This window comes from Odontesthes bonariensis, chromosome 14 (assembly GCF_027942865.1).
Source record: "Odontesthes bonariensis isolate fOdoBon6 chromosome 14, fOdoBon6.hap1, whole genome shotgun sequence".
Lineage (NCBI taxonomy): Eukaryota > Metazoa > Chordata > Actinopteri > Atheriniformes > Atherinopsidae > Odontesthes > Odontesthes bonariensis.
The window spans coordinates 19,133,312-19,157,220 of NC_134519.1; the positions used below are offsets into that span (position 1 = coordinate 19,133,312).

Below are 23,909 nucleotides of genomic sequence, written 5' to 3' on the forward strand. Positions count from 1 at the left end.
GAGATAAAACAAAATAAAAAAAAAAGCCCTGCAGCAAAACATGAACTCTGTGAACACAAGGGCTCCGACACCATGAAGGGAACGTCTGGGCCCAGAAAATGAAAAGCCCATAGGCGTTTTCCATTTACAGCTAAAAATCCTGCACTAGCTTCTAGCCAGGGTTAGTATCAGACTCTCAAAATGAACACTAACACTATGGGGGAACAAATGAGTAGCTTTCTATTGTCGCTCTATTAAATCTGTCGGTTAATGGACATATAACTTACTACTGACGGAAATCAATAATGTACAATAAGACAAAAGGGAACAGAGAAATAAAGAATAAAAGCAATAACTGGTGAAACAAAAGGAAGAAAAAAAAAGGAAGAAAAAGATACAACTTTGTGATTCTCAGCTTAGTATTTCTGTCCTCCGTTCCATATGGTTAGGGGTAGTGATGGCGGCAATGTTATATGAGCTGTTTGGGCTTGCCCTTGCCTCAGGCGTCGTGTGTTCCTCCCCCGGGCGCCATGTGAGGGAAATGGTGTATGGTGCGAGGGTAAACCTTGACCTGCCTGCCAGGAGGCTGTACACGGAACAAAATGAGCACAAACAAAGCAGGGGAGAGAGGAGGAGGAAGAGGAGGGGTGTCAGACAGTGGTGGAGGAGGTATGTGGCTTCTTTTGTATCACAGCTACACTTTTTTTTTTTTGTCTGATCTGACACTGTCGCTGGGTACACATCTTACATCCATGACAGGACACACGCATCTTGCTGACTGGGAGCACTCAGGTGTTGTGGGCGGCATCCTTGCACGCGGCAAAGAAGGAATACGAAATGTTGCATTTCCCTTCATGCTCTGCCAAGTTGTGTTTTAAGGGAAGATGGAAATCCCATTATGTCACATGCCTAACTTAGCCCCGCAAACTCTGAAACTCATTTGTGAAATTGGGTTCAGATCTTAATGAGTTGCAAAGTGGTTTTGGTCTTACAAGTCTGCAGAGGATAGATTTGTTGAGGCATCACAGACAGTGTAGCTGTGATTCAGTCCTGACTTCAGGCTCCCTTGTAACCAATCTGCAACCTGGAAAACTAAAGTTGTCACTGCACTCTGTTCAAAGTTATTTCTTTCTCCATACCATCAGAACTACATCTGAAGATTTATTCATCCTTATGTCCTTCAGTTAGAGAAATTCAGAAAGTATAACCATTATGTCAACCAGTGTGTTGACAGAAGTGCATACAATAGCACCCTGCTTACCTGTAAAAAGCCCAGTAAAATCCACTACATACTTTAGAGACGACTCATGAATGGAATAATTAGCACAGCATGCTTTTCCGCCTGGCTGGAAGTCTCTCTCGATAATGAACAAAAGGAAGGGAAATTAGCTTTTGTCTCATAAAGTCACAACTTCAAAGATCCCTGCCATTGCATTAATACAGCCATAGCCTGCAGCAGCTTGAAAGAGAATAAAATAAGCACTCCAGCTCAGACCCCATTCCTATCAAGGTCTTTCTTAGGACAAACAGCAGAAGTTTGGCTCTTTTAGGCCACACACACTGTACTGGATACAGAAATTAGGAGAGGAAGAGTTTTACAAATCTTTGGGTGCAGCGCTATTTTAGCGTAGTATCCTTCTGTCCAGCTGGATGTACACTTAATCACATCAGGTCAACCCTTTAACCCAGGGCTTCCCCAGCTGTGGTCTCAGCGACCTGTGGTGCCTGTCTTGCCTAACTGCTGTTTCAGTCAGCTGCCCTAGGGAGCGAGTGGTGCTCTGATCTGGTGCTAGGTCATCTGGACTGGTCCTATTACATTACAGCGCATTAACAAAGGCCTCAACAGTGAAGTGTATGTAGCAGAACTGGCACAACTGAGGGAGATGGATACACTTTAGGACAAAATTTTGATCAATGGGTTGTCATACCAAATGCCGTTCTTTTGTGAAACATCTATGTCTAAAGGTAAAACGTACAGTGAGCCAAATGTAATGAATATTTAGCATTGCAAAAAGTTTTGAAAATGTAAAGTGATTGTCACCTGTTGGCTTCTGTCATTGGAAAAAAATTGTGCTGACAGCCCCTAGTATCACAAATCTAAAGGAAGTGGCGCTAACGTCCGGGACAAGCAAGCGTTGTCCAAGGTACTCTCTCCACGCCTATTTGCTCCTTTATCTGCCAGGATCAGTTGTTATTGCTGGCAGTTTTCCTCTCCTGTCCTCTGGAGAGAGGTGGCTCTCAGCTGGAGAGAGCTGCCACAGGCTATGCACTGTCTCCATTGTGTGGAGAGACACACAGAGGCATTGAGAGACTCAGTGCAGGTGCATAGAGGAGGGGAGTGAACACACCTGAGGGGGCTGATTTTCTTCTTTTTCTCACAAAAGTCGGGCTTGTTTTTTCGAAGGACTGCTTTAGTGCACGGACGTTTGTTGGTAGGAGGACTTACTTACGGGAGGTACACTACTGTATAGTGGAGTGAGAAAAAGTGCTCTAAGTTTAAATGCTTCCTCTTTAAATGCAAGAGACATTTGGTTACAGATGCCAGGCTGCCAGTAAACCAGTAGAAGTTTTGAAGGTAAACCTTTATAGTGAGGGATACAATCATTTGAGATTTAGATTTTACCTGGAAACTAATGAGGGGCAGATAAGGGACAGATTCATTTAATTAATTGCTTTATTTAGTCATTTAGCACTTTTCAAGCATAAGTGCAAACCAAGGAGCTAACAAGACCAAACATAAAGGTCACAAACTGAAAAATAAAACAGAATAAAAAGTAGTGACATTAAAATATAATATTGATACATTAGTAGATTAATATATCAGTGGTAGAATATGTTAGATTGTAGAATATGTTAAAACAATAAAAACATTCAAAAGGTTAACATATACTAAAAACAAATGAGCATATCAAAACAAGTAGCAACCAAAAAAGATCTGTGAATTAAAAAAAAGCTGAGTTTCAAAGTAAATTTTAGAGACAGTTTCTGCATCCTATACTGTAGTATAAGAGCATAAAAACTAAAGTTTCAGCCTTCCATTGTAGTCCAATACATTCTAATGGCCACCAGAAGGCCTTCATTCTGAGAACAGAGCTCTTGTAGGGTGATATAACGATGTGATCTTTCAGATAGTATGAAGGTTGGCCATGAAAGGCCTGGCATGCGATTTTAAGGGTTTTTTAATCATTTTCAAAAGTTCACAAGAGGCTAATATCTTCACAAGGAAAATACGATCTCTTGGCGATATCTGTTAGTACTCTGGTCGAAGTGTTTTGGAAACATTTTTGAAGTTTAAAAGATTTTCAGCTTTTCAATTGGTCACCCAGCCAAAATGGGACTTAAGTAGTCTAGCCGGGATGTGATGAATACAAGAGCTAGTTTTTCAGCATCAATTTTGAGAAAGGAGGATTCAAATTTAGCGATATTCTGATGTCAAATGAAGATGACAAAACAAGTGCTAGTTAACTAATGCTTAGTTAATGAGTAATGTATTACCAAATTTATCAAAAAAGATGAGTTAGTCATTTGATTGGTCGTTTAACAAAACAATTCTGGGACAAAATGATAATAGACCAATTGTTCATGTCTAGTAATTCTTATTGGATGACCCAAGACAAGATATCCAGTTCATCTTTAGTCATACTGTTCAGGTTTGTTATCATAGGCAGGACCCTTAAACAGAGTCAGACTCTTGAAGACTGATAGTTAAAGAATTTATGTACAAAGTGCCAAAAGTAATGAAGTTGAAGTTGCCAAAAACAGAGACTTGTGGATGATGCACTCCAGAGGGGAGGAAGCAGTAAGAACTGCCTAAGAGGACGGCAACAGGTGAGTTTCCAGGTGTTCTTGTAATGAGGATTTTATAGATAAAACTGAGTTTATTGACTGGGAAGGGTCTTCCTGAAGAGCACAGATTTACAACCTTCCATAGGAGACAGCGGTGGCGGTGCAGAGTGGCCAGGTGAAGGTGAGTGACTAAAAGCTGAGTGATGTTTGGAGAATTTTCTTGAATGAAAGAATTCTGGGCTGCTCAAATCCAGTCAAAGTATTTAAAACAAACAGAAGATTCGCCAAACAGGTACAGATTGCTGGAAATGGGCAGGGGAAAAAAAAATCAAGTTTATCTTTGAAGAAATGATCACAAAACATGAGACTCAAGGTTTTGGCTTTACAATACCACATGAAAGCAAAGAAACTGGCAGGCAGCGACCAAAGAGCAGACCCAGGCTTATAAAGAGCAGGACATCGGTGCAGTCAGAGGTAAGTCGAATGAGCAATCAGGCAGCACCAGGTTGCCACTCCCAGGAAATACTAATAGAAAACTAAACTAAACCACAGGAAAACAACAGACAATATGAATCATTAGGTCACAAATGTATAGCAGGTGAATAGAAAGAAAATAGGAAACTACAGAACAAACACCAACAATGTACCAAAATCATACCAATCTTTTTTGTAAATAATAAAAATGCTTGTGAAGTAATGATTCAGTGACCAGTAACCACTCATTATGATTCACTTATGATCACACACAAAAAGGTTGAGAATTGATTGAAGTAAAATATAATTAGCTAATGTTTATGCAGTTAGTAGTTATTTAGAACAATTGACTTTGTGCGTTTTGCAAAGCTGGTTCAGAGTAATTCAAAAGCACTTGAGAAGAAAGTGATTCATGTGATTGATTCATAGATGAAGAAATAGTTAGATGGCAGTAAAGGGTTTCCAAATCTGCTGTCCAGCAACCAAAGGTCTTAAAAACTCAAATGCATCCTGAGTAGGATTAAGCAGGTGTGGTTAATGTCTGTGAGATGGAAGAATCACACTATGTGTACCTAAGTGTAAAACTATCTAATGGATTGAGGTACTCGAAGGAGCTGCAGAGTGTGTTAAGACGCATGATGAAACTGGTACCTGTGTGAGGTCATATTCCTTACTTCATTCACAGGGTGGGTCTTCACATGCAGACAGGACAGAACAATTTGAAGATGATAACTTTATCTCAGACTGGGAGGTTTCTTGTGAAAGTGATCCTTTTGTTAACTGTTTGTTTAAAAACTGACAGGCTACAAGAGTCCCTATGACAGCGTCTATTCATCTCTGGGTGTCACAGAAAAACGACAGAGGGATATAGAAACAGGGGGGGCTGTTGAGACCGGTAAAGAATAAATGGGAGATTTGTATGTGTTAACAGTGGATGAGATTTACCTTTAGCTTTGAAACATCTTCAGATCATCCCAGAAGCAAATTTTAGAAATTCATCTGGCGAGTGACTGAATGAGCGCTGATGTTTTCATCACTTTGGTTTTAATTATATGTCTCACTCAGCACAGTCTTCCTTCTACCCGACTAATTTAGATTGAGATCCTTCCAGGCTTCCCTCTATCTTTCATTTCCCTCCCCTTCTTCTCTCCTCTCTGCATCACATCAGCCCCTTTGTAGAAAAAAAGAGGAAGGAAAAAAACCTTCATGTCTGTGACTTTCTTGCCCTCCAGCGTATGAAGCCCTCTTTTATTTTGATCATCGCAGCACAATGGATTCATGCCATTCTGGCAACTTTATTCAGTATCAGCCCAAATTTACATACTGCTTAACAAGTTTGTGCGTGACTGTTGATGCCTCTGATCAAAGTGCTTTTGGAAATCTTTCTCATCTGATTTTTTCCCCGTCCTTCATTTCAAATGCATGCTGCAGACAGGCATCTTTAACTCAGGGGCAAAGAAAGGTAACCTTACTGCTGCACAAGCCCAAATGTCATCCAACAAGGAGGGCTCATGTCCTGGGGATAAAGATAATGTAATCTAAGCAGTATACAGTGTGTGACTGTGTGTCTTTGAGTGTGTGTATATACGCTCGCCTCAGTGTTTGTTGGAGGCTTGGGTTTGGGGGCGTAGGCAGACAGGGGATGACAAAAGTCAAAGCAGTCATGTGTCATTTTCGGTGCTGAAGGGCTGGGACCTGCCTGCAGGGCTGTCCTCTCTGTCAGACGCACTCAGATATCTGCGCTGAACTCGCTTGCTGTCTCTTTCTTTAGCTCTCTCCATCCTTCTCTCTGTCTTTATCTAAAGCACGCGCATATTCGCAGCTGCACGTTCATGCACTGACACACACAACAATTTGATGCTCTAAGAAACATACAAGGTACAACAATATTTTTACACTCACTTTTACAACACAAACATTCACGTTTGATATGCACTGTACGTTGATTCATTTCCTTTTTCCTCTCGCTTGCCTGTATCTACCACAGCAACAATACTGGAAGGCATATGGTTACCAATCCTGCAACATGTAACCCAGCATGTAAAGATGAGGCTGTAAATCAAGATATCAGAGGCCTTCAACCCAATGGCCCATTAAATTCCCACGAGGACAGAAGAAGATGCTTCACAGGAAAAGGGCGGTGGCATTGAACTGCAGGAACCCTGAAGTAACCCCCCCCCCCATTTACAATAACACAGGACATGTGTGTGTGTTCATATATAAATGTATATTTATATATGTGGCTACAAAAGCAAACAACGAAATTGGAAACATTAAATAACTGGGAAAGAAAAATGCTTTCAAAAATACAATGAAAAGAGGGTGTGGGTGGAAAGAGAGGAATCGTGGGAATGCAAGATTGCACTTCCCTCGGGCAATCAAATTATCCTATGGGCCGATGGTTCCTCCTTATGCGCCGGCTGACATTTTCCTGTAACCCCATGCCGAGTAATGCTATGTGATGTGTGTGACTGGCTTCTGCCACGGCCCTGAGAGGCCATGATGCCCTGGGGCCATTTGCTTTTGGCCTGCAGCATCCGGGGAATTGTTTATTTTAGCTGTCTGCTCGTTTTTGGCTCTCCCTCTCATTTCGCTTGTATCTCCCGTTTTCCCCGTCCAGGCCAGTGGTGTCTACTTTCAATTAGAGAAGGATGCACTCTGGGTATTCTTCTGGGAGACAAAACCACTGACAGGTGACTCTTAAGGGGTAACTCTAAACCAGGCCTTTAGTCTCTTCACGCAAACTGTTAGTATTCCAGCACCTTTCAGGGGACACAATGGTAATGACAACAGAAGATGCTGGCGGTATCTGTTACTCAGCTATATTTTTGCTCTGTGGGATAAGAGTGGAGGGTGTGTTCAGGAGGAAAACAGCAAAAAAAAAATCAATGTGTGCTGTACGTGTGTGCAAGAGAGTGAGGCAGGGAGAGAAAGAGGAAGAGATTTAGGGACAGAAGAGATAAGATGTGTGATATGAGATAATAGAGTGATATTCAAAATACACGCCCGAAGCCAGAACTTAAAAGAGAACATTAAAAGAAAACATATTTGGATCACTTATGGATTTGTAAGCCTGCACACCACTATACTGAAACTTACAAAGCCCCAAAGGGTATTAGTAGAAGCAAGCCAATCCTCTATGCACAAATAGTGTATGTGTGTAACTGTCGACATGTGACAAGCAGAAAAGGGACAGTGTTGAGAGCGTAGCCTTTTATGACCCAACACACTTTGACAGCTTGGTCATCGCTCGGGGATACAAGCAATGTTGCTTTTTCATCCGACAGTTTTAAGCAAAATAACTCTCCCTCGATAGATTCAATTGTTCGGAGCGCCTTTGCCGCTGTGAAGTGAAGTACAGAAACAAAAACATGTCAGTGGCCAGTAGATTCTGCTCGCTGTTAGCTAGAGGAGTCATACTGTCAATCTGTAGACCGAAAAGTGAGAGAAATTGTAAGCGATATGATGAGAGCTGGTTTTATGCAACACTGCGCTCTGCTGGTTTAGAAGGCGATGACACGTTGAGTTATTCAGGAGGAAGAAAAAAAAACGAGTCTTAGAAGAGGACTAATGTAACAATAGATCCCCAGGGATGCAAAAGTGTGCGCTTCCAACCTTGAAGCACTTACCTTATTTAGGACCTAAAGACATTTTGCACTGAAACATTTTGAATATCCCAGAAGGGGCAGACTATAATATATATAGCTACAGGGTGGCACATTAGAATGACAAAACAGATCCTCTCAGGGAAATCTCCCTGTGACTTAAGCATTAGTGGACTGTTTTGGTAATCACAGGAAAAGGGTTAAAAATGTGATGTAAAATGCAACAAAACACTCAAAATAGACCTAAACGTGGATATTCCAGTTTTTTTGTTTTATATGGTGTGAGAACACTTTGCCTAAAGTACGTGTGCATGACATATCGGGAGGCCAAAAAAAAAATGTAAGAGCTGTTTTTTAATTTGAAATGTGCTCGCATTAAAGCAGTGTTTTCCTATGTGTGTGCAGTCGGCCTCTTAGGTGTATGCGTGCATACAAAGAATGCACTGTCGACAGCCTACAGCAGTGTGCATTTTTGCTCGGAGAGTACATGCCCTCGGGCATTGTTCCTCCCTCAATGACCTCTGGTGTAGCCATTATTTTCTGCATTAATGATGAGCTGAAGCCAGCGATGAGAGAGATGGACTTTGTCCTGAGGCACAGTAGTGCTGATTGTGGGCAATAACAATGCCAGCAAAAAAAAAAAAAAAAAACAAGACAGAAATAAGAAAAACTCTTCTAAAGACTAGGGTCTTAGCAGCAGCGAAAATAAGCTGCTCTTGCTTTGCTGACAAGAAAGATCAGATAGTCTTTGTACCAAGCAGCCTACCTAGAGCTTACTTTGTCAGCCCAAAGCACTGACAACCTAACCAACAGCAGTGATAGCTTAATAACATCCAATTCTAACTTAAAATACAGTACATTAGTGAGAGGTGTATGGCTGCATCGGCTCAAATTGAGTTATACTAAAACTAATTGCTACTGTGGTCTTAAAGACTTCTTGTATGGAAACTATTGTCAGAGGCTTAATTGACCCTCTTAACATCAGTCCAAACACTAACCTATAACAGCTCACAAACGAGACAAAGTGCAACGACTGTAGTCAAGGCAGCTGCTCAGGAAATCCTGGCTTGGGGAAGATGACTCTAAATGAAGGACTTTAGCATTCACCATTATGTCTTTGGTAGGAGTCAGAGGGAACCCCCGAGGCTCTTCAGCACAGCACGGCACAACTTTTCAAAGGGCTCCAGATTAAAGTCACTGAAAGTTCCCACTGGGGTCTGAGGCCAGGATCCCATTAAGCAGCCCTACCACACCGCCGGCCATAATTGTGTCGTTGAGAATTCAGAGCAGTGGTTGCTTGATAAGCGAATTTAGGATGAAATAAAAAGGCAGAGGGAAAAAAATAAAATAAAAATGAGGGCGTCTTGTTGGACCACCATTAGACACTTCGTTCGCTCGCTGCTAATTTGTTTTAAATGACTGAGGGAAAGGTGAGCCACTTTATAAAGCAATCAAACTCCCACTACTTCCAGGTTTGTGTGACAGAATGCTGATAGATGTAAAAACATCGCACTTTATGGCCACACACTCCACTGCCGCTAGTGGCTTTTTTAACTGCAGGTAACTTTATTGCAGTACTTGCTTCGCAGTAGAATAATCAACACAGGGAGTGGGGGTATTCTACTGTTTTACAGTCCCGCTGAAGTCATTTGGAGGAAACCGGTCAGTGTTACTAAAGGCCTTCTGATCATTTTACTCAGCACTGACTTTACCTAGAAAAGCTATTTGGTATAACTGCGAGATTCTAAAGATTTTGCCGAAAACATACAAACAAGTCAACTTTTATTGGTTATTTAGTTTCATTAAGGTTCTGAATGTCGTATACATTTTTTTCAAGCACTTGAGATTTACCAGTATCTTAGCTGTTTGATGTATGATATAAAAAAGATTCTGTAAGAAAGGAAAAAGATCTAACTCTTAACTTGAGATCTGCTCATACACAATACCAGCCTAATGTTTGGACACACCATCTCATTCATTTCAAATCAGCAGGTGGGTCCAAACTCAGCCAACTCAACAGTTTTAGGTACATGAACTTGCTATTCGTTGTAAATGTTAGAGTGTCACGAGGAAATGTGTAAAAACAATTAAGCAACACCAGCAACTCTCAAGGTATGACTCAGCTCCTTACTATGAAATAAATGAGTAAATACTAATATTTCGAACCCCAATTTGCTATTGTCATCCAAGTGCAATAAAGAAAAGACTTTGTCAACTGTTTCATGTGGATTTTTTCTGCTTCTTCTTCTCTGCCTCTTCTTCTTTTTCCTTCTCGATCTCAGCCACCAGAGTCTCAATTTCCTTGGATTCCAAAATCTGTAAAAGAGACAAAATACACAATTGTTAGCTGATACAGAAGTTCTTTGAAAAGGATTTTTTAAAACCCAGATTAACCTCACAGCTTACCTTCAGTGGCTGATTCCGTCTGATAACAGCAAGTTCAATATTTTTTCCACCTGACTGGACAACCTATGATCGGTGAAGAAGTAATAATAAGTAACGTTTCAGTATTAATTCAGCTTTAGTGTATTTAGCTGATTAGAAAGAGTAAACCAAAGTAAACCATTTTTGACTTATAACGTGACCTTACCTCAAGCAGAGCTTTGATGGCCAACTTGATTGCTTCATTGTCCCCAGCAATGGCTTCATCTGTGTAATTTTTCTCCAAGAACTCTCTTACGGTTTTTGCACTTCGACCAATAGCATTTGCCTGATTTTTTGTTTTTGCCCCCGGAAATAACACAAAAACAAATTATCAGTCATATTCAGACTTTTATTGCACTTGCTGAACTTGTGTAAGAACACAACAATGTGAAGTATACAAAGAAAAGTCACTGACCTTCCAGGCATGGTAGGTTCCTGATGGGTCCGTCTGGTACAGCCTGGGGGTCCCATCGTCGTCAAAGCCAACAATCAACGCAGAGATTCCAAACGGCCTGCGCCCGTTGCTTTGAGTATAGCGCTGCAAGTATAAAATAAATACACATTTGCTCATGCTTTTTTGCGTCATTACTATAAACAAAAAAACTAACACAGCGTGGACAGCAAAAGAGTAAAAATAAATAAATACTTAGCCTCTGAACAGCACAATATATGGATGCCTTTAATGATTATAAAAGGTTGCATTAAATCAACAGTAAGACAATTACACACCTGTTTCAGTGTTGCTATGTATCGTGTGATGTATTCCACTGTGACTGGATCCTCAACTGTTAGCCTGTGGCTCTGGCACTCAACCCGAGCTCTGTTTATCACAATACGGGCATCTGCCGTCAGACCTTAAAAGCATTGAAGCAAGTAAAATGGTTGTGGAAAGCAAAAAAAAAAGGAAAAAAAGAAAGTTTTAATGATAATTATTACTGTAGAATAAAGAAATGCAGTAGATCTATTTTTCATTAAGATCTTTTTTCAGGTGTACCTGCAAATGCCATGCAGACATGCTCATCCAGTGCACATATCTTGCGGACAGTCCTTTCTTCCTGCAACTTTGCGACGGATTTCTTCTCAACACCAAGGACAACAATGTCTTTACCTCTGATTCCAACCTGCACAAAAAAAAAAAGAGAGAGAGAGAGAAACATAATCAATGCTTCTGATTGCATCAGCAATGCAGAATTTTTCATTTCCAAGGATTGGCAGATGATGTAGAGTGCTCACTCTCAAAGAGAAAATATCCAGGATTTTACACAAACCCGTTTCCATGAGGAGGTCACCAGATAACTTTCACTTCATATCGTGAAACTCAGCCTGATGTTCTTACTTAAGGTTATATTTGCCATCTTTATGGGTTACGGTTCCTCAAACTTTTGAGCAACTTAGAGCAAGTTTCAAGAATTCAAACAGTCTCAGTGGTATCAGTTTATGAATGAAGCAGATGGCAGCATCATAACATTTCATGCAACAAAACTGGATATCTTTCAATCAGATTATACTCAAAAAATTACACAAAAATCCCATATAACTTTTGCAGACCTGCTTTAAATCAGCTGGGCTCTGCACTTTCTGTACAAGTCACAAAATCAAACTAAGCTTCTATTACATCAGAAGTCATCCATACTGAAGTGACTCACGACTTCAGCGAGTTCATGGTTAATTAAAAGTTTATTCGAAATTAGTTTTAAAACAAATCTAAATCAAAACGTAGGACACAAAAGAACTGTTTACACCAGTTTTTCTCAAGAAAAATATTTATTTAAGTATTTTCACTAGTAGCCTTAACCATTAACCTAACTTTATCTATAAATATTCTTGTTTGGCTATAACTAAACTTTTTTTGACAAAACTCTACCGAACCTCCGCTACAAGACACCAGATCAAAACCGAAAGTATTGCGAGAGTGACACAGCGACAAAATGCTAACTATAACCCCTTATAAGCTTCTAAAATGTTATATCTACAAACATAAAAGTAGGATTTGCATATTTAATGTCCAGCAACATCATGAGTTCAAATTACAATTTAGAGTGCAAAAAGAGGATGTTGAACGATAGAATAGCTTAATAACTAGTGAGTATCTGCTAGCTGCAAGTTGGTTGGCTAACAGACAGCGACCACGTTAGCTTTAGCATTAGTTCCATTTAACGACTTACCGCTGTGGAACCTTTCTTTACAGCTTCCTGTGCATACTCCACTTGAAAGAGATGACCATCGGGAGAAAATACAGTAATAGCCCTATCATATCTTGCCGCCATTGCACTACAAGATTAGTAAAGTCACTCGAAAATGAGGAAACCTCTACCAAATGATTCAGCTAGTTAGCAACAAGCCGCTTACTCTGTATATTGGAAACAGCGCATGCGTATAACCTATGAACTCGGCTATACCAAAAAGAGATTCCGCCTGAATAGAAATTGTCATGAAAACACAATAATCTGTATGTAATTTTACAAATGAGAGAAATCATTCTTACTTTTTATTCATTAAGTTAGCGTTTATTTTTTGTGTCCACATTCCACCATTTGTTCGCTACATCTAATCAACAAAGCAATGTAAAACGTAGGCATAAACAAATAAAAGAGAAAATAGTAACTGATATTTATTACAGTTACTCTAAAGTGTCTGCATTGTTAATATTCTTAATTGAGGCAGGCTATTAAAGCTCTGACTGCTTCCCCTTTTGTTACGTTGTCTAGTCCACATCCCGTGGCTTTTGGTCTCGCTGTGGACTGATCCACTATATGGAAAATAGGTTAAACTGTAATACAATATGGCCAAGATGTGAGGGTTTTCAACTACATGGATAAACCATTCTAATAATTATCATTTACTTTGTACAAATTTAGAAATAAACTATCACTATATAGGCTAAGTTAACGTAATAAAAAACGATGTGTTTATATTTGCTGCTCACTCCCCCCAACAAGGACCACTGCATTACGAAATTACATCGTATTCAGAACTGTGTGATCTGACTTATACCGATTTGTGTTGTGTGTTAGTTAGTTTTGACTTTTATGCTGTAGTTCATTTTAATTTTTCATCATATCACCATGTCGGTGGCGTTTGCACCTCACAGACAGCGGAAGGGTGATATAACACCCGCTGGAATTCAAAAGGTAATTTCTTTTAGCGCGTAGCATTATGGAGGCTATGGCATGAAACGCTGCTGGCCGTTGAGCTTATCACTGTAGCAATGCTCATCCAGGTCTAGCTGTGGGCAGATCGGAACGGTGTTGCAGGGCCAAAGCGCGGTGAATATGAATTCCCTTGGAATCGGGGCGCCATGTGTACACCATGAATGTTAGGTCAGTTTATCGAACTAATGTGTAATTGAGACTTAGATGAATGGAGGCCTGCGTGTTTGTTAGCAAAGGACGGCTAGCTTGTAACACCCGTCTTTTGTTAGCTAGAAAGGCACGCTCACATTTGACAAAACTCCCCCCTTTGTTTTCACATTACAACAGAATAACCACCGCGAAGCACAAAATTGTCCCGACTAAATCATTCCGTGTTACTATTGTTAAAAAAATGTGTTAGTATTACCATAAATAACACAGTGTTGATGTGAACATATGCATTTACGTTTGCAGTTACTTGACGAAAACAACCAGCTGATCCAGTGTATAATGGACTTCCAGAGTAAAGGCAAAACAGCCGAGTGTTCACAGTAAGTAATTTAAGTCCCCTCTTTTCTGCACTTTTCAATAATGATTTGTGAAGTATTAATAACTCTCCATCCATTCAGGTATCAACAGATGCTGCACAGAAATTTAGTGTACCTAGCCACGATAGCAGACTCGAATCAGAACATGCAATCTCTTCTCCCTGCTGTGAGTATTGATGCTTGTAGTTTTTTTTTTTTTTTTTTTTTTTTTTTTTTTGGGGGGGGGGTTGATCCGATTTTAATGATCCGAATTAAACAATGCAACTTACATGTCTTGTTAAGTATTATTATTATTAAGTAATGTTGATTGAGGTCTTCTTTGAGATGTTGATAATTCAAACTATTTGAGCCAAATCACATTTGACCATTAGAAAGAACTTGCAGGATTCAGTCCATGTGCACTAAAAGTCCATCTAGTATTTGGATGATTTCTTTGATTAAAAGATAAGATCACTTGGTGACGTTAATAGTGATTGCTTGCTACAATTAGTACTATTCAGCATTTGAGAATAGCTGCTTTATTTGGTTTACATTGGGACTTTGGGATGTGTTAAAGAAACAAAGTCCCAAATGGTATGGGAAAAAGTAGAGTCCAGCATTCTTCTGCCTTGACCTCTGGAAGTGGCACTTAAACTCTGATATTTTGCCCTCTTGCACAACAACTGGAATGTTCTTTTTTTTTTCTCTTCTGACTACTCTCTTGAAAGTCCCTAAATACAAATACACTGCAGCATTCATTGAAGTACTTTTTGTAATATTTTTTTTTTTTTTACTGCATGGCTGTTTCCATTTTTCAAACACTCAGATATGTTAGTTGTGTTGTCCTTTATTGATTTTGGTTACTTCTGAATTACTCTCAGTTCTAATAACTAATTATTTAATGGACTGAATGGCTGTCATCAGCTCTTTTTTTTCTTTTTCTTTATGCTTTGGGGCTTCTCGTTTGGGTGGTTCAAGCTCAGATGTCTTTCTAGACAGCTGATGTGTATTTTTGTGTCTGTGTTGTGTGCATACAGCCACCCACTCAAAACATGCCTATGGGCCCTGGTGGCATGAACCAGAGTGGACCCCCTCCTCAGCCCCCTCATGGGCACAACATGCCCTCTGAGGGTATGGTCAGCGGTGGCCCTCCAGCCCCCCATATGCAGAACCAGATGAATGGACAGATGCCTGGTAAGTCACCCCATCACCGTCTCAACATTCCCCTCTTGTCTTTCTCCCTTCTTTCCTTCTCCCTCAGTTTCTGTCTCACTTGGGTTGCCTAGCAACACCACAGAGCTGTGAAGGAGGTTGTTCTGCGGAAGGATGATGTCACCTATTTGGCTGCAATTGTGGTGTAGGACTTGGACTTTATTCGATTGTTGTTATCAGCTGTGTTCTACTGAGGCAGTGTATGTATTTTCTTTTAGACGAGCTCGAATAGCATGTAAAATAGAACTGGCCAACAGTGGATAACAGTGATCCTCCTGCACACTCCCTGCTCAAAGGTGTAAATGTTGTTCTTTTGGGCCTAGGCCTCTTTATCCGGACTGTTGTTTTTTTCTGAATGGAGATTAATCCAGGTGCATGTGCTTTATAAGCGCTCAGTATTACAAATGTTCAGGCTACACGCGGTGTGCTGCAGAGGAACCTAGTGGATCATCCCAGACTAGTGAGAATGACCAAATTGATGCCATACAGGCCTCACAGCTGAAAAATAAGTGCCATGAATTGCCTTTAAGAGTGTCATGCCACTGAAGTTAATCCTTTTTTTCTAATGGTAAATTTGATATATTTGGTTCTCATGTGTTGTTATAAACATCTGATTTGGATGTGAAATCTGTCATCTGATTAAGGGCTTTTTTTTAATTTACATCTGACATAAAAATGTATTTTGGCCAAAATCTTGTCCGTTGACACTATGCATATTGATAGGGCAAGGCTGGTAGATTTGTAAACTAACATTACTCATTCCAGCTCAGGAGGAGCATTACTTAAGCACCTGTGAAGTAAGATGGCCTTTCAACTTATGAGCCTGACGTTGTTTCTTTGAAATGTTTTCAGGCTGTACAGACTACATTTACATCTGGCTGAGATCTGAGCACAGTGCCAGGTTGACCACCTCCAGATGTTGTTTGACTGATTCGGTTCATCTGTAATTTGCTCTGACATGCATTACTCCATGTTCAGAGCAGTTGTTATGATACATATTTCACAAAACAATACTATAAGAAAGATACAGATTTTCATTTGCAGTAACTTAAGATACAGTAAACATCAAATGGAAATTTTGTCAGATTCTACAGGTTCTTAGAGCAAAGCATTGCATAAGTCTTTGTATGAAAATGCAGGATGAAATTTACACTCACTAGTGTGGACTAAATCTTTTTTGTTGTTGTTTCCTTTATGTGTCTTCTGTGCTGCTGTTTTTTCAGGGCCTAATCACATGCCCATGCAAGGCCCTGGTCCAGGCCCCAACCAGCCTCCGAACATGCCCAGTGGCTCTATGAATATGCCCCCCAGCAGCCACGGCACCATGGGTGGTTACAATCACACGGTCCCTTCTTCCCAGGGCATGCCAGTTCAGAGTCAAATTAATATGACCCAGGGCCAACCCATGGGAAACTATGGGCCTCGACCAAACATGAATATGCAGCCCAATCAAGGTAAAATCGCACATTTTCAGCGCCTTATCATATCTCGCATTGACGTTTGTGAAAAGGCACGGGCTGTTGCTATCGCTTATCTATCACAGTTTGAGATCTTTTGGTTTTGGTTTACAACAGGCCCAATGATGCATCAGCAGCCTCCATCACAGCAGTATAACATGCCTCCTGGTGGGGCTGCACAGCATTACCAGGGACAACAGACTCCAATGGGCATGATGGGCCAGGTCAACCAAGGGAATCATGTCATGGGACAGAGGCCAATGCCGCCCTACAGACCCCCACAGCAAGGTATACCCCTCAGTGTGTCTCTTATGTGTGTAAGCTGTGTGTGTTGGTCTTTCTTTTTCGTAACCCTCCCTCCTGCGTTTCTTGCTTTTGCTCCTCTCAATTTCATCTATTTCCTCCACTGTAGTTCACAGACATCTTGATGAGTAAAGATGTAACCTAAAATCTCCAGCCTCTACAAAATTAGTCAAGTGACCAAGAGAGAGCTTTCTAACAAGAACTAGCGGCAAGGAATCCATCCTCTCAACTCGTCCCCTTACACAACTAGTCCAACAACACCTTGAATCTACCTGTGTGTATGTTGTGTGTATGTGTATGTAGGACCCCCTCAGCAGTACCCAGGGCAGGAAGACTACTATGGGGACCAGTACAGTCACGCAGGACAGGGAGCCTCAGAAGGTAGGAGAACCCTCCAGTGTCTTGGAGAAGACCATCAATAAATGAACCCAGGAGCTGTGTTAAAACACAAATGATGTAAAGAGACTGTGACAAATCCAAAGTTTCAGTTTCTTCATTATTTTCTGGGGAAATTTATCTGAGTTTAGACTCTAACGAAGACAAAACACGATGTCAAATCTACCGGAAGCACATCCACCCACCGAGTCTTGTAATGCTTACCCCTCTTACTAAGTTTGAAAATTGAGGGACAAAAATCTTATACAAGTCCTAAGTGGGACATCAGTATAAAAGATGTTGAAGTCCAATGTGAAGAGATACTCTATGCCTATTACAACATGGCACACTACTTGTGTGCACTTTCGGTTTTGTGGCTGGTTCTAGTTCCATCTATGTCCGTTGATATGAAATAAATAAAGGCACGAGCACAAAATCTGACTTCATTGCGTTGTCCTCCACACATCATTTTAAATACTCCACATTTCTTCAGGTTGGTGTGTTTAGCGTTGGTAAATATTAAGTTAACCAGCATCCCAAAAAAGAACAGATTGAAAAAGCAAAACTTCTTTTCTCTCTTTGTCCAATTAACATTTACCTTTTTGTTGTTTTGTTTTGTTTATTTCCCCCTATACTGACTACCCTACTTTCCTTTGACTTGTGGAACGAAGATTTTTTGCTCTTTTAGAAATTTAGAAAACCCGGCCATCTTGAACAAGGCTGTTCAGCATGCTATGTTGTGCTTCTTTTCTCTTCTAAACTTGAGATGGACAACAACTACAAATATTTTCACTAAAACTAGAATTACTATGATTCATTTCATCTTATTTCAAAATGATATCTGTACATTTACTACATATTGTACATGTCTGTTACTCTTAAGAGTTTCTTTTCATATTCTACAACAGTGTAGGAAGAATCTTCTTTTCTCTCTTATGTACATGTCTGCATTCCTGTTGTCAACTCGCTGTTTACAATGGCTGCTGTTACTTCCTGATAGGTAATGCTCAGTATGGGCAACAACAGGAGGCATACCAGCAAGGCCCACCACAGCAGCAGGGCTATCCTCCGCAACAGCAGTACCCAGGGCAACAGGGCTATCCACCACAACAGCAGGGTTACGGTGAGTAGCCTCTTTTTCGATAGAAACTCATGTGTCCTGTAGGAGGCACCAGCAGCCTTCTCTGGCTGCTTTGTTCGGCTGTGGCACTGTAATTCCTCTTGAGTGATATTGATATTACTATAACTGTTGGTATGTCGGGGTATTTCAAGACATCAAGACCCACTGAGTGAATTGGTTAGAGATTCAAATTTTGTGAGGGGGAACATGAAACGCAGCTGGTGAATTGCTCCGGCTTACACATGCAAAAAAAATTGGCAAAGTATTTATAAAATACCAGAAACGGCCAATAGTGTTAATCAACGACCCAAACTCGATCCAATCCGCAGCAGCACTTTTTGCAGTATTACCAAACCAAACTGATCATTTGTAATTCTGCAATCTTACAATCTCCAGCTATCTTCTCTCCCTCTCCCAACAACAGTTGTCTTTTCACAAGCAAACTGTCTCAAAATATTGTTATTAAACTACTCTTAGAGTAGTTTAGACTTAAACAGCACAGGGGCTGCGTTGAAGTGAAAGACGGAGGGGAGAAGATGGTGAAAGGGTGATTGCAGTTGACTAAATGTGGTATTTCTGTGAGTTATTAATAATTTGACTGATTGACACACCCGAAACCTATGATATTTTCTAGTAAGTTTAAGCCAAACCTTTCTGCTTCATGGGTTGTGGGTTGATCCACGCATCACTACCGTTAATGATCAGGGTATTGGTATTAGCAACAGTTCAGTGATTAAAAACTGTTTGAAATATAAGTTTAGTCTTGAATCTCTTTAGGCATATTTCCTCATCCCATTCTTCTGCTGGAACTTTCCATCAATCGCTTTCTATCTGGGCCAAAGCTCATGTTAGTAATGAGCTAGCGGAAAAGCAGAGGCTGTGAGGTGAGATCCATCTGGCACATGCACATGCCTGCTCTCTCAGGCCCCCACAAGGTTATTCACAACAGCAGAAGGCATTATGGGCAGCCTAACGATGCTGCGTGGGCCTCATTTAACTTCAACCCCGGTCAGACTTTGCTCGGTCCTTCACAGCGGCGGCAAAGATGGCTGCAGCGTACGGGGGCTGATGAAGTGATTTTTCTTTTTCTTTTCTTTTTTTAAACATTTTTTTTTTCTTTTGCTTTTAAATTGAAGCTTACTCCTCTAATAAAGACCAACAGAATCTCCTTGATGTCTTCTTGCATTAGGGAACCATTGCCCAGCTCAGGCCTGACTCAATTGTTCTCATTCATTACTGAGTCAGACGTCATGGAGCCAGCCCAGAATAATAGGTCTGACATATCCCCTATCCTCTTTTTGTCGTCAGTCCGCTTTTTTTATTGCCCTCCACTCGAGATAGTAAACGTAACAGTTTTCTGAGTTTAAAAGTAAGAAACACAAGTAATGGGCAGAACTTGAGCAATCTTTATAGTGGCTGGCTTTGAGAGGGAACTTGGGTTTGGTTCTTCCATCTCTATCAAGGTGGGCTTGAAAATTGTTCACTTCCCACAAATGTATCCTTTAAGAGGCCCTGGGTGTGTTTGCTTTGGTCTTTTTAGTTGACATAATTAATTGAATACAAAGAAATCGGTGTGAGCAGCACCTGTGTGGTGCTGGAGACACAGCATAGTGTACAACAAAGTACATTTTTATTTACAGCGCTCTGCATTGTTTCTTAAATTAAGATTGTTGAGCATTAGCAATTTTCAACTTAGTTCTTGCTGTGTATTAAAGGTCCCACACAAAGTGCCCCGGGACAGTATCCCAACTACCCACAGGGGCAAGGACAGCAGTATGGGGGTTATCGTCCTCCTCAGCCTGGACCCCCTCAGGCCCAACAGCAGCGCCCTTACGGTTATGACCAGGTGAGTATATCCACAATACTGGACAGCCACAGAAACTTGTGTATAACTTCAGTCTTAGTTTTCCTTTATTTATTTTTTTGCCAGATTAAGTTGCATATCTTGTGTAGTTGTAAGCAGGTAGTGTTGTGCATGCTGTCACATATATGTCATATTTGGGGGTTAATACTGTTCTTCCCAAAAGAATGTGAGTGTTAGTGTCTTTTCACTGGTTAATCTTTGTCTTGGTTATATATTCTGGCTAATGTGGTATACGATTCCTGTGAAATATGTGGGCTTTAAAGAGGATTCTTTCTTAAACTTGATGCAGTCTGCTCCAGTGTTTAAAGGAAGATTAATTTGCTGCCCTGTATTTCCTGTGGTCTTATGTGGGGACCACAGCTACACTTTGATATCTTTATTTTTGAATATTCAGGGGCACATGAGGAAATAAAGAAGCGGGGATTTGAACCCCTGACTAGCTCTGTAAGAAGCAAAGGTAATGGTTGCTGTAAGGACCTCAGCGTCCAATCTAGACACTTGACCACCTAGCCTTAATTTGTATCTCTTATATTTCTTCTGTCTCTCCTGTCTCTATCCTTTTCAGTCTTTTTCTCAAGTTTCTCCTTTCCTTTTTACTCCTTTTTATTATCATTAACCAGTGGTTGAACTGTAAGTAAAGTAAAGAAACACTGCATGCCTAGTCTGCAGTGAGACAACCAAAAGATGCCCTTAATCCCCTCACTTTACATTTTATTTTTTTAATTTATTTATTTTTTTATGAAATTTGTGTTTATGATGAAACTGCATTTGATAGGGGTGTAGCGATACATGTTATGGTCCCAGAGCATTACTTCATGTCCAAAGTTTTGATCAGTTCAGTATATACCACGAGGCGCTTATTATTTATGCCTTTATGAGCCTTTGTGGGCACCATACAGGACAATTAGGCCTACATATTTACCAACCCTGCTGCCATGTTGGTCAAGTAAAGCTTCTCCAAACACAAAAAAAGAGACTCTTGGCTCTTGGCTTTAACAGCTGATTTTGACTGTGTTGCACTTATTTTATAGAACTTTGGACAAAATTGTTATCGTTATACTTGATATTAAACAGATCATAGTCATTGTTCAAGTTATTGGCTGCGTAAAATTTGCTCGATCATTTTACTTCTTAATGAATGGGGTAAAAAAAATAAATAACGTGCAAAACTGCGACCATACTACAGATTTTATTTTCATAGCAAACTGTAAAGTGTGTGTACTGTTACACCCCTAATATTTGAACTGAATTTTTACATACATCAAACTGTTGAATCCTTTTCACGAATTGGTTGTTCTTGCATTTTCCACTTATACTGAACATATATTTTGACCCCTGTTTAGGAATACAACAAACACTACTGCTCTTGCCTTGACTTTGCCTGACTTAAAATCAAATGTCTACTATTTAGTAAGGAATGATGTTTTCAGCTGTGCTGCTGCCTAAACTTGAGGTATCGAAGTTAGAAATAAGTTTACTGTTTATGAGTCCATGCTGCCACCTGCTGGTCAACACCAGCCACTGCAGGCATTAATCATGGTGTTCAGAATGATGATGTTGAAAGACAGATGTTTGTTTGCACCCTGTGAGCATAAGCTTTTACTTTGGGTTTTTGGGAAGGTCAGTAACTTGGTTCTGTCACATTTCACTCCACAGGGCCAGTACGGAAATTACCAGCAGTAAGAGATGGTCACAGCAACCTACACAGCTCTGCTCCAATCTATGTCTGAGTTTTGAATCTTTGGTCAACTTCAAAGCAGACTTTAGTTATGATTTCAGCTCCGATTCCCTTTGGACACAAACACAAAACACTCAAGAATACAAGATCCATTTTCTCGTCTTTGGGCTTTCGTTCTCGCCATATAAAATGTATTCCTGTTTATCATGCCCATTGACACGGTAATGTCAAAGTCCATGACTCACCTACTGCTCCAGTATATCTCAAGCAGCAATGCCTTAAAAATGGAACTGCCTTATCCTTTAGCATTGCAGATTGTGAAACGGGCTGACAAAATTTTGGATAACAAATTACTCAAATGTAGTTTCCATTAACTATGGTGCATCGTTTCTCTGTCCTTCAGTTCCTTTTCGTAAGAAGCAATAATGCCAGCAGTAGGGAATTATGTGGGGACTTATGTGGGATGAAAATGATCCAAATGCACCAGGTGAACTTTCAGCTAGGCCATGGTACATGTCTTGATGTATGTGATGTAAGAATATATTTTATGCTATTTAGATCAAGCTAACTTTGTATAAGACATGAAAAGTAGTACTAAAGTTGTGTTGTTTATTTCAAATGTGTATGTGTCTGTAATTTTTTTTTTCCATTTCTTTTTTTTCCTTTTTTTTTTTTTTTTTCGTATGCTCTTTAATGACAATGAATCCCATCCAGCACATTTTCTTTATTTTTGAATTGTGTAACTATTAACCTAGACTTGCTCTGTCAGTGACATGGACTGTATGAATTCTTCATGGAAATAATAAAAGATCATTTGGCATGCACAGAAGCTCCTTAAAGAACAAATATTGACACCATATCTAAAACTAGAAAATGTTTAGTACCTGACGACGCGTAGCCATGCGGTCTGGTTAGAAGACAAAGGTGTGTGTGTGTGTGTGTGGGGGGGGTTCTAATTTGTATCATGGCTAGATTTTTTTTTCTTTCCTCAGTATCTGACAGCACAATGGACGTAGGCCTTTAACAGTTGTGCTCAGAGAGGTAATATGTAGCAGATGCCACTGTAGATTGTGAGCTAATGTCCTCTGTAGCCCTTTACATAAAACACCTCCGTCTTGTCCATTGACTGCAAACTGGTAAATGGGAAAGGTCAAACTCGGTATACTTCGGTATATAAGTCATTTCTGTTGTTAGTCAGCAATGTTAGTTGGTTAGTTGACGATGCTGGAATCCAATCTCCCCTTTGAAAAAAAAACAAACATCTAAGTTGATGTCATTCAGTGTTGTGTGTGAATAATAAACATAGTTACTGTCAAATATGTAACATAAGATGTGAAAATAATGTTCTGAAATGGATTCCTTCACAGTAAAGACTGGTTGTGCAGTTTTATATCACTGGCTTGATATCTGTATTATGGTGCATATTTTATTGATCCCATGTACAGCAGCATAAAGAAGAGGAATTCAGTATCCTCTGGTATTGTTTATATGTGCTGTTTTAATATTTTACATTTTGCACCCCATTCAAGTGATGGTCACATTTGTGTCATGTTCATGTAAACTGTACATTATAATAAATTGGAAGAATCTTTAATATATTTTGTGTGTAATTAATAGCATTTAATCTTTTCGTTAAGAGGTGACTGATGCGAGAATGTAAAAGCGTTCATCTTGCAAATTCATCAACCCGGTTGCATAAACGAGAGCCTGTCGGTGCTGTCACAATGCGATAGTGTGACTTGATTGTTTCGTCTTCATCTGCTATCTGGTAGTGAGTTTCCAACTGATAATGACCCAGCCCTGCTCAGCAGCATGTCTGCTTTGTCCAGATGCATCCAGAGAGGTCCAGAGCACATTTACACCCAAAATTACCTTCCGCGTCCCTCTTTCCCCCTCTGCTCCCCCCAGAGAGGGAGAGGGACTACCTGTCACATCGGCGGAAGCGATACAGATGGTACACCAGATGTGTGGCCG

The 23,909-nt window shown here is 40.2% G+C and overlaps 2 protein-coding genes across 5 annotated transcripts; one reads left to right on the forward strand and one right to left on the reverse strand.

The window, feature by feature from the left end:
- Positions 1-9,609: 9,609 nt before the first annotated feature.
- On the reverse strand, positions 9,610-12,641 carry psma8 (proteasome 20S subunit alpha 8). Its single transcript, XM_075482280.1, has 7 exons — positions 12,434-12,641; positions 11,263-11,389; positions 10,998-11,122; positions 10,684-10,806; positions 10,435-10,554; positions 10,251-10,313; positions 9,610-10,160 (listed from the first exon to the last, which is right to left on the reverse strand). The coding sequence occupies exons 1-7, from the start codon at positions 12,533-12,535 to the stop codon at positions 10,065-10,067; spliced, it is 756 nt and encodes a 251-aa protein (XP_075338395.1). The 5' UTR covers positions 12,536-12,641; the 3' UTR covers positions 9,610-10,064.
- A 582-nt stretch (positions 12,642-13,223) lies between these two features.
- Positions 13,224-23,529, forward strand: ss18 (SS18 subunit of BAF chromatin remodeling complex). Of its 4 annotated transcripts, XM_075483324.1 has the most exons (11): positions 13,224-13,399; positions 13,874-13,950; positions 14,029-14,113; positions 14,964-15,120; positions 16,362-16,592; positions 16,713-16,883; positions 17,202-17,279; positions 18,274-18,396; positions 20,109-20,239; positions 20,652-20,714; positions 21,914-23,529. In XM_075483324.1, exons 1-10 carry the CDS (start codon positions 13,334-13,336, stop codon positions 20,667-20,669), a joined length of 1,137 nt encoding a protein of 378 aa, XP_075339439.1. In that variant the 5' UTR covers positions 13,224-13,333; the 3' UTR covers positions 20,670-20,714; positions 21,914-23,529. The 4 variants fall into 4 exon arrangements, with proteins under 4 accessions (XP_075339439.1, XP_075339437.1, XP_075339440.1 ...); XM_075483322.1 differs by lacking the exon at positions 20,652-20,714; XM_075483326.1 differs by lacking the exons at positions 13,224-13,399; positions 20,652-20,714 and adding an exon at positions 13,430-13,588.
- Positions 23,530-23,909: the final 380 nt, after the last annotated feature.